The sequence below is a fragment of the Cibotium barometz genome, chromosome 11 (assembly GCF_041138505.1).
Source record: "Cibotium barometz isolate CiBa-2024 chromosome 11, ASM4113850v1, whole genome shotgun sequence".
NCBI classification, from domain to species: Eukaryota; Viridiplantae; Streptophyta; class Polypodiopsida; order Cyatheales; family Cibotiaceae; genus Cibotium; species Cibotium barometz.
The window spans coordinates 41,866,254-41,880,481 of record NC_141056.1 but is presented as its reverse complement, the minus strand read 5'-3'; the positions used below and the strand labels follow the sequence as shown (position 1 = coordinate 41,880,481).

Here is a 14,228-nt window from a genome sequence, read left to right as displayed (position 1 = left end):
TAGACAACCAAGATGGATTGGAGAATCCGTAAACGAACATGGAATGGCCATGTTGCAAGTTTCCAGTATTCCAACTTTTTCTTGAGCTTTGCCAAGACCCAATCTGTTTGTTGACGGCGAGTGACTGTCCATCCCAAAGGATATCCCAAATGCCGAATCAAATGAGTGGAGTGAACTATTTCCCTTGGCCATAGCAAATTATGCCACTGTTTTGAATGCAGAGGCAACAATTTAGATTTCTGAAAATTGATTTCTAGGCCAGCCGCAAGGGCAAACAAAGAAAGAGCCTGCATCAAAGTAGAGAGATCCTGATGTGTGTTGAGAGGAAGAAAAAAAGAATCGTTAGCAGATGCCTGAGCAACCAACTGACGTCTATTCTGAATGTCCAATCCATGAAGACTGCCAGTATCAACCAAATGATCTATATAAAGAAGCATGGGATGCGTCGCTATAGCATACAAAAGAGCACTTAAAGGGCATCCCTGCCTAACTGAACGATGCAAAGTCCATGATTCTGAGAGATCTCCTGACAATATACAAGCCACCTGGCTATCAGCATAAAGCCAGTAAATGATATTCTGCATTTTTTCTCCAAATCCCAGAGCACGCATGGTTTCTTGAATGAACCCCCATTTAATAGTATCAAAAGCCTTAGCAATATCCACTTGCAATAAAAAGACATCCTGCTGCGTGTATTTGGCATATTCAATGCCAATATAAGCATTTGCAATGTTATCTGTAATGTGCCTGCGAGGAATAAATCCATACTGTGCAGAATGGAGTCCATCATTCAAGCAACCCTTAATGCGATTGACAACCATTTTACTGATAATCTTGTATATCACCGGCATAAGGGTAATTGGTCTCCAATCTGCCAAAGACTGACATAAGTGTTTTTTAGGCAACAGCTTCACTAATCCTTTTTTCCAGGAAGCTGGCATTTGCCTTGTCTCCCAGGCAATGTTTACCATACGCAGCAAAGGTAATTTGAGGGTGTCCCAATATGCAAGAAAAAATTCAACTGTAAGGCCATCCCATCCTGGAGCTTTCCATCGGCCACAAGACCTGATTGCATCAGACGGTTCTTGTTCAAAGAATTTTGTTTCTAGTTGTTGCGCATGAGTAGCAGAAAGGATGGGGGATACATGCTGTAATAACCGATGACGTGCATCACACACTTCCATGGCGTGAGAATCGTCCTCTCCAAATTGAGAGGAGAAATAGGTAACACAAGTCGCAGCCAATTGTGCTCGGATGGAGGTCCACGTGTCATCTGAAATTAAAGTGCGACATATAGATGCAGCTTGTTTTCTGGAATGTAAACTCTTGAAATTTTTTTTGGAAGAGCAGCCTTTGTCCAAAAGCGCCTGTTGTCGTGCCCGTATCTCCCATGTGACAAGCTTTCGATGATCATTTACCTGAATACAGTGACGAGCTTGACATAAAGAAGTGGCTTCAGCCAAAGTTAGGGAGCGAAGATGAGTAAGCTCGATTAACGATTGGCATGTTTGCTTAGCATAAGCAACAGTCTGTCTCCAACCTTCCAGATACTGTTTACCATAATCACGGATGACTGATTGCATGCGAGCAATAAAAGCTGTCCATGCATAATCCAAGTCAATGAAAGATTGAGGATAGAGTGGTTGACAGGCCTCAAGTATCAGTGCTTTGAATGCATCATGCTCCAAGTAACTATTATTGATGATAAGCAACCTTCGAAGTGGCAATCTGTCATCAGGCATGTCGTGCAGATGAACTCTGAGCCATAAGGGTACATGATCTGAATATGTAAATGTATAAGAGTATCATAATGAAACGGATCAATCTGATACCATCGATCCAAGCGAGCTTTGTAAGTGGATTGTGCATTATGTTGGAAGGTATACCCAGGCATCAGGGGCTGAGATTCTTTCCAAAGATCAATCAGATTAAGCGTTGCTACAAAATCTGCCCACGAAGACGTCTCAGTAGCAAGCATATGTGTACGACCGGATGTATTATCACCAGGTTGAGGGGCATTATTGAAATCTCCACATATGAATGCTTTCTGTCTCCAAGGGTACAATTTCATTTGTTGCCATATCTGTCCTCTAGCCTGAGAGGATTGAGGTGCATATATTGATGCAAATTCAAAGATTTCACCCTGAATAAAGCACTGCATAACCATCCATCTGCCTTGGAGGTCATTAAATGCCATGACTGGCTGTAAATGATGTTTCACAAGAAAAAGTACACCCGAAAAGGCATGGTGGCCTGCATAAAAAATATCATAACCAGCATAATGGCCTTGCTGTCCAGCGTAGTGATGTTGATTGTGTTCCTGAAGAGCAACGATATCTAGCTGCATACGCTTCAAATATGCCCAAACCATCTTCCACTTTTTAGGGTCACACAAACCCTGTACATTGAGAGTCAAAACTGTGATATATGACATCATATTTATAGTGTATGTACAGTATGAACAAAAAAGTAGCTCAAGCTTGCATTTCCTCCACAGGGTCTGCACCCCGATCAGGAGGAGGAATATCTATGAGACGGGTGGCTAGCAAGCTAGCAGCCTCTTCTTCGGGAAACAGAGTACGACCTGCAGTTACAGTAGCCCAGGTGATGCCAATTCCAGAATTTTCTTCTCGGGTATGCCCACTAGAGGAGGCTCCATTCCAAGTTCTAGAAGGCAAAGGACGCCTGGGGATAATTGTCCTGCATGGTGGCTGAGATGTTTCTTGAAGTGTCTTTTCTTTTCCTTTTGGTGAAGAAGTAGAGGGATTAGCCACAGCTACATTCATATTAGAAGAGACTGGCATTTTGCCTTTTTCTTGAGGCATAATAGGAGTCTTTAGACTTTTGTTTTTAACCCCTGAAGGACCAGGAGTGTCCTTATTTTGCATTGGGATGGGCAAGGCATCAGGCGGCATCTTATGGAGGACCAGAGGACATTGAGATGCCATATGTCCAAACTTTTTGCACTCAAAGCATGCGCCTGCAAAAAGACCCCATTTGAGTCTGAAAAAAGCACTCCCCATGGAAACGTTATTTATGGTAACAGCATAAGATTCCGGAGTGGGCTGATCCGTGTCCCATAAAATACAAAATCGATTTGAGTTGCCATTTGGTCTAGGAGGGCATACAACCTTTCCTAGAGATGCTGCAATTTTAGGTAACAAGGAGGCCAAACATTGGGGGAAGTCCACCACTTCTACCCAAACAGGACAGCGATGCTTAATCAAAGCCTGATAGTCTCTGGTGGGGGACCATGGCAATACATGAACCATCTGTTGTCCATAGAAGAGAGGGGAGTGCTCTAAAAGCGTTTGCTTATGGTGCTCATCCACCATAATGACCTCAAAGAAACCTCTTGCCACATAGTGGACTTGGCGAACAAAACAACCACCCAATGTCCGTGTTAATCAATTCCCGACATCAGCAGCAACAGGCATCCTGCCTGGAAAAAAAATAATCACAGCATGCTTCGCATATTCTCGAATGGGATCTATGATTTCATCCACATCCACTGCAAGTCCCACCATAGGAACAGGATCTTTCCAATTCTTGCATGTATCCTGAAATCCTTCATGCATTACCTCATAGATCAGCCCAGCCTTGGGCGTTTCATGCACAGGGTCATCCTGACCTACAACCTGCTTTTGTTTTTTATGAGCATAATATTTTGTAGGAGAAGCCATGATGAGATAATAGACACCAGGTAAAGTCGGTGCAGAAAGGCGATATCAGGACAGCTGGATAGAGAATCGAGGGCGCTGCAGAGGCACCAGCGAACAGTCGCAGTGGACCCACGAGCAGGGACGGGCACTCCAGAAGCAGAATCCGGCGACCAAAATGCAGAACTGGGCGATTGGGATAATGGCGAAGCAGTCTGCTGAGTAATTTTGGTGACGAATTGAAGCTGCGAGGGAACCAGGTGCTCACGGGAGCAGCAAACGATGGAGTCGAGTCGAGGCTGATGGACCACGCAGGGTCTCTCTCTCACAGTATACACACACCCACGCGCGCGCGCGCGCGCACACACACACACGCACACACACACACGCGAGCGCACAAAGGAGAAAGGCGAGCTATACACCAGGTCGTGAACCCTAGAACAAGCCACACACACACACTCACTACATATACATATACACACACACACACACACACACATATACATATACATATATACACACATATATATATATATACACACACACACAATACACACACACACACACACACACACACATATATATACATATGCATATATATATATATGTGTGTGTGTGTGTGTGTGTGTGTGTGTGCTTCTTCCTATAAAAATGAAGTGATCAATCTATAAAGATGTATTATAGTTGCAACTTGCTACAGGTTTGAAGTACCTCATTGTCTGTTAGGTTTGGTTGTTTTGTAAACTTATAATTGTTGAATGCAGGCTGGTCGTGGTTGGTCCTGCAGAAATTGCATCAGTGGCTTCAATGTGGTCTGGTATTCCTCTTGAACAGTTAACAGCTGATGAACAGAATAAGCTCATTCATCTTGAAGAAACGCTTCAAAACCGTGTTGTGGGCCAATGTGATGCTGTGAGTGCAATCGCTCGTGCCGTTAGAAGAGCTCGTGTGGGCCTCAAAGATCCGAATCGTCCGATTGCTGCACTGTTGTTTTGTGGACCTACAGGAGTAGGAAAAACAGAGCTTACTAAAGCTTTGTCTCAGCATTATTTTGGATCAGTGAGTCTTGTCAAGATATGCTGCGAACTGAAGTCCTATGTTTTTATATACCTTCAATTTTGATTTTAATTTTATATTTGGGAATCTTGATGATGAAGTGTGTTTGCTGCAGGAGGCAGCTATGGTTAGGCTAGACATGAGTGAGTACATGGAACGACACACTGTGAGCAAGTTGATCGGGTCCCCACCAGGTTATGTGGGCTATGGTGATGGGGGAACTCTTACAGAAGCTGTACGCAGGCGACCTTTCACGGTTATTTTGCTGGATGAAATAGAGAAAGCTCATCCTGACGTGTTTAACATTCTTCTACAAGTATTTGAAGATGGACATCTTACAGATTCCCAGGTGCGTTACATGCATGTAGTGTGGAATGTACAGACAGTTAGTATATTGTTTAGCTTCCACTTCCAAATTTGCCATTGGATTTTTTCTTGATTTGTCTCTGCATGTAAGTATTCATAGTGATTCATGCAGAACTCCACATTCACGGTCATGGAATGACTGGATGATGGATCATTGCAAAGTACTTGTTAATGGATTTGTTTGGCACCTGAATGGTGTCATGGACGGATACTTTTGGTACATGATACACAAGCAAGGGCACCCACAAAGGAAAGTTTCCTTCATGTCTCCATTTGTTGGTAATGTTGGCTGCCTAGTGACCATAATGTGAAATTTAAAAAACCAGGGAAAAATCAAGGCATTAGTCCAAAGCCTTGCGGAACGCTTTGAAATTTCAAGAGAAAGAGCCTTTGTGAACAAATGTGCCATGTTGTCATGTGTAGGCAAATAAACCAAGCTGATCTTTTTTGCAAAGAGTCTCTCCGTGACATAATGTTAATGCACCTCAATGTGCTTGGTGTGAGCATGGAACATAGGGTTCCTCGCAACTGGCAGTGCACTTTGATTGTGGTAGTGGATGGCGATTGTCCAACACCCAAAATAGCCATAAGGCGTTTGAGCCAAATACGCTCAACTGTTGTTGTAAAAGTTGCCTTGTACTCATTTTCACAGCCCGAAGTGATTCTTGTTGAGCCATGATATGATATGCATAAATCACCAAGACGGAAGCAAAAACCACTAGTGGACACCCTGATGTCATAACAACCCAATCGGAATCACCCAAGGCATGGTGCTATGACTCATCTCTCCTAGGATAGAACAATCCAAGGTAGTGAGTGTCTTGCAAGTAGCAAAAAATCCACTTGACAACTTGTCAATGCTTGGTACTTGGGCTGTGCATAAATCTACTCAATTGAGACACCCCATATGGAATATCTAGCCTGGTATTGCATAGATAGATCAAGCATCCAACAACGTGTTGATATAATGTTTGATTAAAAGACTGTCCAAAATCTTGAATACTAAGCTTGGCTCCTGTCTCAATTGGTGTCGCCACAAGTTTATAATTCTCAAGATTAAACCTTCTCAATAGTCTCTATATATACTTTGACTGCATCATCATCACGTTGTAAAAATTGAATGTCCAAATAAGAATGCAATGGACCCAAATCTGATATCTCAAAAGAGGTATGTAATTCAGCCTTAAAGCTTGAATCTTCTCAACATCGAGGCTTGTGAGGAACATGTCATCAATGTATAAAACAATGACTAGAAAATTCTCTCTAGTCTTTTGGACATAGAGGGTACTCTTTGTTGGATTGTTACAAAACCATGTGCAACCAAATATGCATGTATCTTCTAGTACCATTGCCACATACAACACGTTCTTTAACCCTCCACACTTTGGCTTCTTGATCCTTTTTGAACAAAACCACGAGGCTGAGATACATAGACCTCCTCATGTAAATCACGGTTCAAGAAGGCGGTTTTGATGTCCAATTGAGATACATTCCAACCATGATGTGTTGCCATAGCAATAATACATCTAATGGTGGTCACACGACAAGTGGGACCAAAGGTCTCATCATAGTCTATGCTCTTTTGTTGAGCATAACCCTTTGCAACAAGCCTCGCTTTGTAGTGATGAACGCTACCATCTACCTTACGCTTGAGTTCGTAGGCCCACTTTGTTTAAATGTCTTTCTTGCTATGAGACAAATAAGCCCAACACTAAGTGTCATTCTTCAAGATTGAGTCATACTCATGTTGCATGGCATGCATCCATTGTGTTGGGATATTCGGAGTTAAGTGTGGGAACTAGCTCTAGGTCTACTGTCAGCTAAGTGATGATGTATATCAGAGCTCTAATGATCCATGGGCACCTAAGGCACAATTCTTTCATTAAGTCCTTGATTAAGTTGTAGTTTTAGTTTTAGTTCTTTATTCAGCTTAGATTTATTTATTAGGTGTTTTTGTGTTAATCTTTGTTATGATTGATCAACCTTATCTCCTAAAGCATGCATTGTATTGTAACGGTGAAGGAGAAGCACGGTAAATAGAGAAGCTGCTTCAGAAAAGCCAGCATGGGAGAAGTTGCAGAGGTTGCGGCTACAAGTGCATAGCTTGCAGCAAGGCAAGGAGAAGAGGGGCTCGTGTGCAATGGAAGAGCGGCGCGTCGTGAGTTGTGAGCTCTGAGGTCGCCATATCTACTGTACAACAACTAAAGCCTGCGTTTTATACAAAGAAAGAGAAGTAGTGTGTAGATTGAGCCTAGCTGGGCGCTGCACAGAGGGAGCCAATTAAGCCAAGTAAAGGAGTTGTTTGAAAATAGAAACTCAGGAGGAGAAGAGGAGCTCCAGCAGAGGACTTGCATCAAGGTCGAGTGGAGGTTTGGGGCAGCCATCACAGAGCGAGGAAGTAAGAAGGCTGCAGCTCTGCATTTTCAGCAGAAGCGAGCGTCGGCACTATGCAGCGGAGAGCTGTATCGAAGAAGAAGGAACACAAACTACGCGAGCAGAGAAAAACAGTGCAGCGTGTGTGGAGAAGGGCTGCACATCAATTTTTGGGCTGATAGAGAAGAGATAAGGTTCTTTTGTTTGCTAAGGGCTTTGCCGTGGCCATCAATGTCAAGAATTGCATGCACATTCACTCTAGGTTGCTTGTTACTTTCATTCTTCTTCCGTTGAGGACATTCTCTAAACATATGGTCTTTGCACCCACATGCAAAGTACTTTCCTTCCTTCACATATTGATCCCTTTGCTTCGGTATGAGTCCAAACTTGTGCCTTTTGTTGGGGTTGTCTTTGGTAGAAGTATTCTCAGCTTTTCCCTCATGTTTGGCCTCTTTCAAGACTCATTTAGGTGGCTTGTTACTTTCATTCTTCTTCGGTTTAGGACATTCTCTAAACATATGGTCTTTGCTCCCACATGCAAAGCACTTTCCTTCCTTAGCATATTGATCCTTTTGCTCCGGTGCGAGTCCAAACTTGTTCCTTTTGTTGGGTTGTCTTTGGTAGAAGTATTCTCATATGGCCTCTTTTGAGACCCATTTAGGTGGTTGTCCATCTTTTGCAGGTTTGGGACAGTCCTCTCTTTGCCCTTGTTAGTGCGCCTCTCCTTATTGGATTGCTTGATTTTTTGTTCTAGTTGCTCAGTGGCAAGAGCGCTGTTGCAAAGTTTGATTTGGGTGAAGTTCCAACCCCGATTGATAGACTGGATGTTAGCTGGACTCAAAACTTTCTTTTTCTTCTCTTGATCACTAATATGCATAAATGGTGATACTTCCAAGAGAATCGACGTTTGAGATGACTGATCTCTGTCTTCTCTCGTATTTCCTTGGCATGGAGGTGGTCCAAAATCTTGATGGTATCTTTATGTCACAACAAAAGTACTGTCTTCAACTAATCACTTCCAATTTTCCCAATGGTGCTATCCCTGTGGCCACTCCACTTGATCCAACCATCAAACTTACAAAGGAAGAGGACTCACCGCCACATGAAGAGCGAGCCTACCGACAAGTGGTTGGAAAACTTATATGGCTCACTAACTCTAGACTTGACATTTCCTATTGCACATCAATCTTAAGTCAGTATTTCTGTTATGACCCTGTGTTTTTCCCTCTGGACAGCAAGCAGGTGGGCACGGGCACGGGCACGGGCACAGACAGTGTGAACAGGCCTCAGTTGGATATGAAAAGGAAACTTTGACACACATGCTTGTACCGATTCATGCTTCTATTGATCTATGCTGTCCCACTTCTTTACAATCTTCTTTACTGCTTAGGGGGCAAGAATTGAGCATAGAACTGCTATTTAAACTCATCCCAAGTAGTGATGGGGATGTGGGGAAACCTCTTCGGAGATCCACCAGTGAGCAGCTGTGCACTTCAAGAACATGGTCACATGTCTTATGTTGGACTTCTCCGTGAAGTGTTCATCACTATCGGCAATATCAAATTGTGCAATAAAAGCCATTACCTTGCTTGCATCATGCTCACCATGACATGTTTCAAATTTGACCGACTTGTCTCCGGACCCTTGAATTCCTTGAGCTACTTTGCATGGTGCCCATCATCTTCATGCTCTCTCTCTCTTCCCCTTGTCCAACGGGACAACCCTTCCTACATGGGGCTCATACGGAGCTTGAGACATGGGGGCATGTGCTCTTCGAGTTGGTGGGCTAGACAGTGGTGGCCTTGTTGCATGCATAGACACCTCTCCTTGTATCACCATACTCATGAGAGTACTCTTTGGCATGAATCCTATGAGCTGAATTGTCATCACGTGTAGCACCTACATAGTGGGAAAATCTCAGCCCATGTGTAGTTTCTCCACAAGACAATTCTATAGGCAATGTTCCATGCTTTGCATGAGATACTTGCTCTGCATATGCATGACCACTATAGGCATGTCTCTCATCTCTCGTGTCAAATGGTGAAGAAGCATGTCGGGAAGTCACCGAAGGCTCCTCTCTTTGAAGAAAAGACTTGATCCTGTTAGAGAGAGCACCACCAGGCTCTATGTGAGGAGGCTTCTTGAATTGTAAGACATTGGAGTCACCTTCCAATACATCTCCATTTTGTATAAGATAGGTGAGAACCAACTCCCTTGGCGTCACACCCAATTCCCTCGCCATGGAGTTGAACGTACTGTCCACAAGGGATTAAGCTTTAGTGGCCTGAATTAGCTTGTGGACCTGTGGGTTCTCATACGAAAGCTTTAGCTCTTGTTCCTTTGCCTGGTTCATGAGTGATACTTGCCATGAGTTGCATCCGAAGCATGAGTAGCACTAGAGTACCCTCTAGATTTGGGCACTTCTTCACACCTTGTTTGGCTGTCCATAATGTCAAGTGTGCTATTTATGTGGTGTCCAAGTCCACAAGATCATTTCCCTACTGAGGAGAGGGAAACAACCGTGCTTTGATACCAATGTAATTCACCCCACTAGGTGTGAGCACGTATTGGGCACCGTATCGTAATTAACAATCACTTAAACACTTAAATAGTGGAAACAACGCAAAACATAACAAAACTGAAAACTGAAAGTTTGCACAAGTACGCCACACTGGGGCTAGAACGCAAGCCGAGTCCGACCCCCTGGTCAATACCAAGTATATTATTCACGTATTTTATTTGTACAATGTTCCATGGGCTATGAAAGCCCGATTTGCCATAGACAAAGAAATGAATATAAATACCAAATAAAGTTGTCAGAGAAGAATTTGTTGATGTAGACTTTCAACAATTTCCCTGCCACTCATTGGAGAGATGCAAATGCGTCCCCGGTGTTTCGGATCCCCACACGACACTAGTGTGCCGGTATTAGCGCCTAGCTTGCTCTCTCATAACACGGGAATGCTGAAAATGGAGAACTGGCATTGGTGGACACTCGCAGGCACAAAAACAAGCAACAACAGAGTCGTAGATGAATTTCTGTCGCGTAAACATCAAAGGATTGGTCACGGGCGTTGCCCATAGGCACAAAGAGGCACTATGGATGCTTGGAACAGTCCCAAATCATCACGACCAGCCCCTGGAATGGCTTGACCAGCCCAAAATAGGCTGGCCAATAGCATGGGCAGATCGGGGCAGCACATAGAGGCTGAATAACGCAAAACCAACCGCATGTTGATGACATGGCGCTCGCACAGGCCGCCTAGGGTGATGTAGCCGGAAAACTGATGCGGAAGGATGTAGTAGGGCACCCTTCTGATGAGGATCACGGCTATGTGCTCGGATTCACGATCGTGTACATGTAGCAGCTATAGTGAGCAAAAATCATGGAGAGCTAGCCGCGCAGGAGAATGACAATTGCTTGCAAGAGGTGGAAAAGAGTCGTGCATGAATTTTTAGTTGGCCACACCAACTAATGGCCACATGGGTTGTCCCCCCTCACTTATGGGGTGCCCATCCCACACATTGTGGCCACCAGGGTGCCCAAATTTGGTGGGCCCTAGGCACTTTTATAAATTGTCGCCCATCTTTTATGAATGTGAACTGCAAAAGTTATAAACATTACAAAGCATGTTAATAAAGCAATACAAGAGTTTTGAGTGCACTTACCACTTGTTCACAGGCCACCAAACACATCAAAATATAAGGGCAATCGCACAGTTCACGGGTAGGCGTCTTAGGCCTATGAATTGAACATTCATAGCAGGCAAACACACGAAAACAGTTCACGCGAAAACACTTTCAAACATTCAAACATGTGTGCATGTGCACTTTGTTATGAGCAAATCTCCTTGTTACGGAACAAGTACAACACTGGCATTTCTGGGCACAAGTCTGGCACATTGAAAAGCGCAGAACTGGGATCTCGGGCACTTGAATCCACACACTGGCCATAAACAGGCACAAGAAACTAGAATCCGAGACACTCGGATCCACAAATTGGCCATAGATGCGCACAAGAAATTGGAGGACCATTTAGATGGCGAAATGGTGATAGGTGATATGGGAGGCTAGGGCTGACTGGCATGGACTCGTGGGAGTGGAACCTTAGCCCTTGGCCTGGGGGAGATTTGTGGACGTGAACCTACGGTTGGGTGGTGAGCTTGCTTGCACCCCTTTTATTTGGTTTCTCTAATCTTTTTTTGTATTAGGTGATCCTTGGGAGGAGTCCCTTACAGTTGTTATCAAGCGCTGCAGGTTAGGACTGTTTTTGCATAGAGTATGTGGTCGCTTTGCATGGGCTGTAAGGCATGCAGCCAGGTATGCAAAGATGAGGTGAGTATGTGCAGATTCCATGAAGCGTAGTAGGTGATTGTCCAAGTGGTTATTTTGTGCATGAGTTAGGCGCGCACAACAGGTATTACATCTTAGCAGTTGATGCGCAGGAAAGCAGCCGGTGGACAGAAGGTGTGCAGGTTACATGGGCCATAGTCACATGGGACGCGAAATGGGGACGGGGAACGGGGACAGAAAAGATTGAGAATGGCCATTCCCTGTGACTATAGAGTGACATGGGATGCGAATGGGAATGGGAAGATGCTGCCATCCCCAACATTCGCGAGTCTAAAAATGCCCATTCCCTATTACTATGGCAGTGGCATTGTGTAGCATGCGGTACACATGCGAAGAGGGCTGTACATGCCTTGCAGCAGGCCGTACAAGATTGGAACAGGCTGTACAGAAGCCTGTGAACAAGCCGTACATAGGCCACATGCTAGGTTGGCGCAGGTGGGCAGCGGGGAGAGAGAGAGAGAGAGAGATTAACGTCTACGAGAGGCCAAAGTCGGCCTATGAGACAAAAAATAATACAACTGTGTTCTTCCGGTCATCGGAAGAAAAGGAAAAGAAAGAAAAGAAAAAGTCTGCATGTGTCTAGATACAACTGTGAATCATCATGGATCGGTGGAGCCCATATACAAACAATATAAAGGGGGGTGGGGATGTGGATGGAGTGCTAAGGCAAGATGCATCTCTATATGCTGAAGGGGTAGTACAAGCATGCTATGCAGATTTGTCTTAACTCCATCCAGTGCCATAAGAGGGATATAAGATATCATACATCGCCGATGCTGAGGCTGTGAGTGGCGTGAACATGTACCCTAAGTCTGAATGAAAGCGAGCTAGCCTCTCCTGTGTCTCCAGCTGGTGTCTCATCCGGATTGCGAGAGAGAGAGAGAGAGAGAGAGCAGAGCTAGATGGCGGCTGTTTGAAAAAGCTATTGCAGGCAATTTTTCCAGAAAGAGAGAGAGAGAGAGAGAGAGAGAGCAGAGCTAGATGGCGGCTGTTTGAAAAAGCTATTGCAGGCAATTTTTCCAGAAACAACATGCTTAGCCATCTATAGGGTTTTTAAAAAAATAAATAAAGCTTTGCTATTTTTGCTATAAAAAAGCATAGGGGTTGCTTTTTACAAAACGCAAGAAGGGAGGGGGGGGGGTGGGGGGAGTTTTTAGCACATTTTTTAAAGGCCTAGGTTTTAAAGGATAAAGCACTTAGTGTTTTTTTTCTTTTGGGCCATAAAAGGGCAGCCCTTAGACCACTTGTATTCAGCTCGGTCCACTGTGTTGTTGTCAGCCTGCTGTATTGCATAACATATCATTTAAATGCTGCGCTTATTTCAATGCTTGTCCTATCTGTTGGTCGACTGATTGGTGCCTAGCCGACTGCCTACCTGGGTGCCCTATTGGCTATCGACTGCTGTATGGAAGCTCTCATGGCTGCCGACCGGGTGCCCGTGTCCTTCAAGGTCCTTTATGATGCTGTCCTAGCAAAAGCCTCGGGTGTGAATGAAGGAGCTACTGTTGGTGGCACGACTCCACTCCTTTTTCTCTCGCTTTTCTGAATTTCAGAATCGGTCACATAGGCAGCTTGCAGCAACAGACCTTTCTTTCTTTTTGTTTATCCCTTTACCGTGGCGGCACGACTCCACTTTGCACCTCTTGGTCCTCTCCTTTTTCTCACCTGCAAAAGCCTCAGGTGCGAACGAAGGAGCTACTGTTGGCAGTCCCGCAAGAGCCACCGCACCAAGCACCGCCCGCTGAAGTACAACCACCTGATCCGCAAAAGCTGGATCTCTTCCCGGAACTCTGCCTGGAGTTGAGCCATATGCTCCTCGAAGTAAGCTTTTTCAACCCCTTCTACCACCTCCAACTGCACCTCTAGGTGTTCCCCTGTCCTTGAGGATGATCTTCCTCATGGTCTGAAACCTCATTGAACCAAGACTTAGTTGGGAAAGGATTGATCACCTTGACTAAGCTTTAAAAGTCTCAAGGAAATTTTATATGGTGTGTATCCTAGTGGTATGGGATGCTAGGATCTGCAACATGTAGAGTTTATGAGGGTATCTATATTTTCTAATCTTGCTATGTCCTATCCGTATGGGGGATAGTTACCCTACAATAGACACAGTTAAGCAAGACTTGACAAGGAAGTCAGAAGGTTAATTTGGATGGCGTTGCCAGGATTGGGAGGGTGATTTTTTTACCCAGTTTAGTGCTGACTTGTATGATTCCTTGAGAGGGCTATGACAGGCTGATGGGCATTTCATTCGGTATTGGTAGCAGGTCCAGGCGGGGAGGTGCATTGATTTAGATGAGGACTCGAGGATCATTCCACCTGTTAGAGTGGAAGGTAGTCAGTACCATATTTAGAATGGGTGGTTGTTCTGGGATGATAGAATCTTGTGCAGGATTGTGGTGGGATTAGGAGAGGAATTCC

At 44.5% G+C, this 14,228-nt stretch overlaps 1 protein-coding gene across 1 annotated transcript in view; it reads left to right on the top strand.

Annotated features, from left to right (window-relative positions):
- Window positions 1-14,228, top strand: part of LOC147634181 (chaperone protein ClpD, chloroplastic-like) — a 29,920-nt gene that overhangs the window by 11,867 nt on the left and 3,825 nt on the right. Inside the window, exons 9-10 of the mRNA XM_086805332.1 lie at window positions 4,424-4,718; window positions 4,831-5,064. Of these exons, the coding sequence (XP_086661458.1) occupies window positions 4,424-4,718; window positions 4,831-5,064 (529 nt within the window). The remainder of the gene's footprint in view (window positions 1-4,423; window positions 4,719-4,830; window positions 5,065-14,228) is intronic.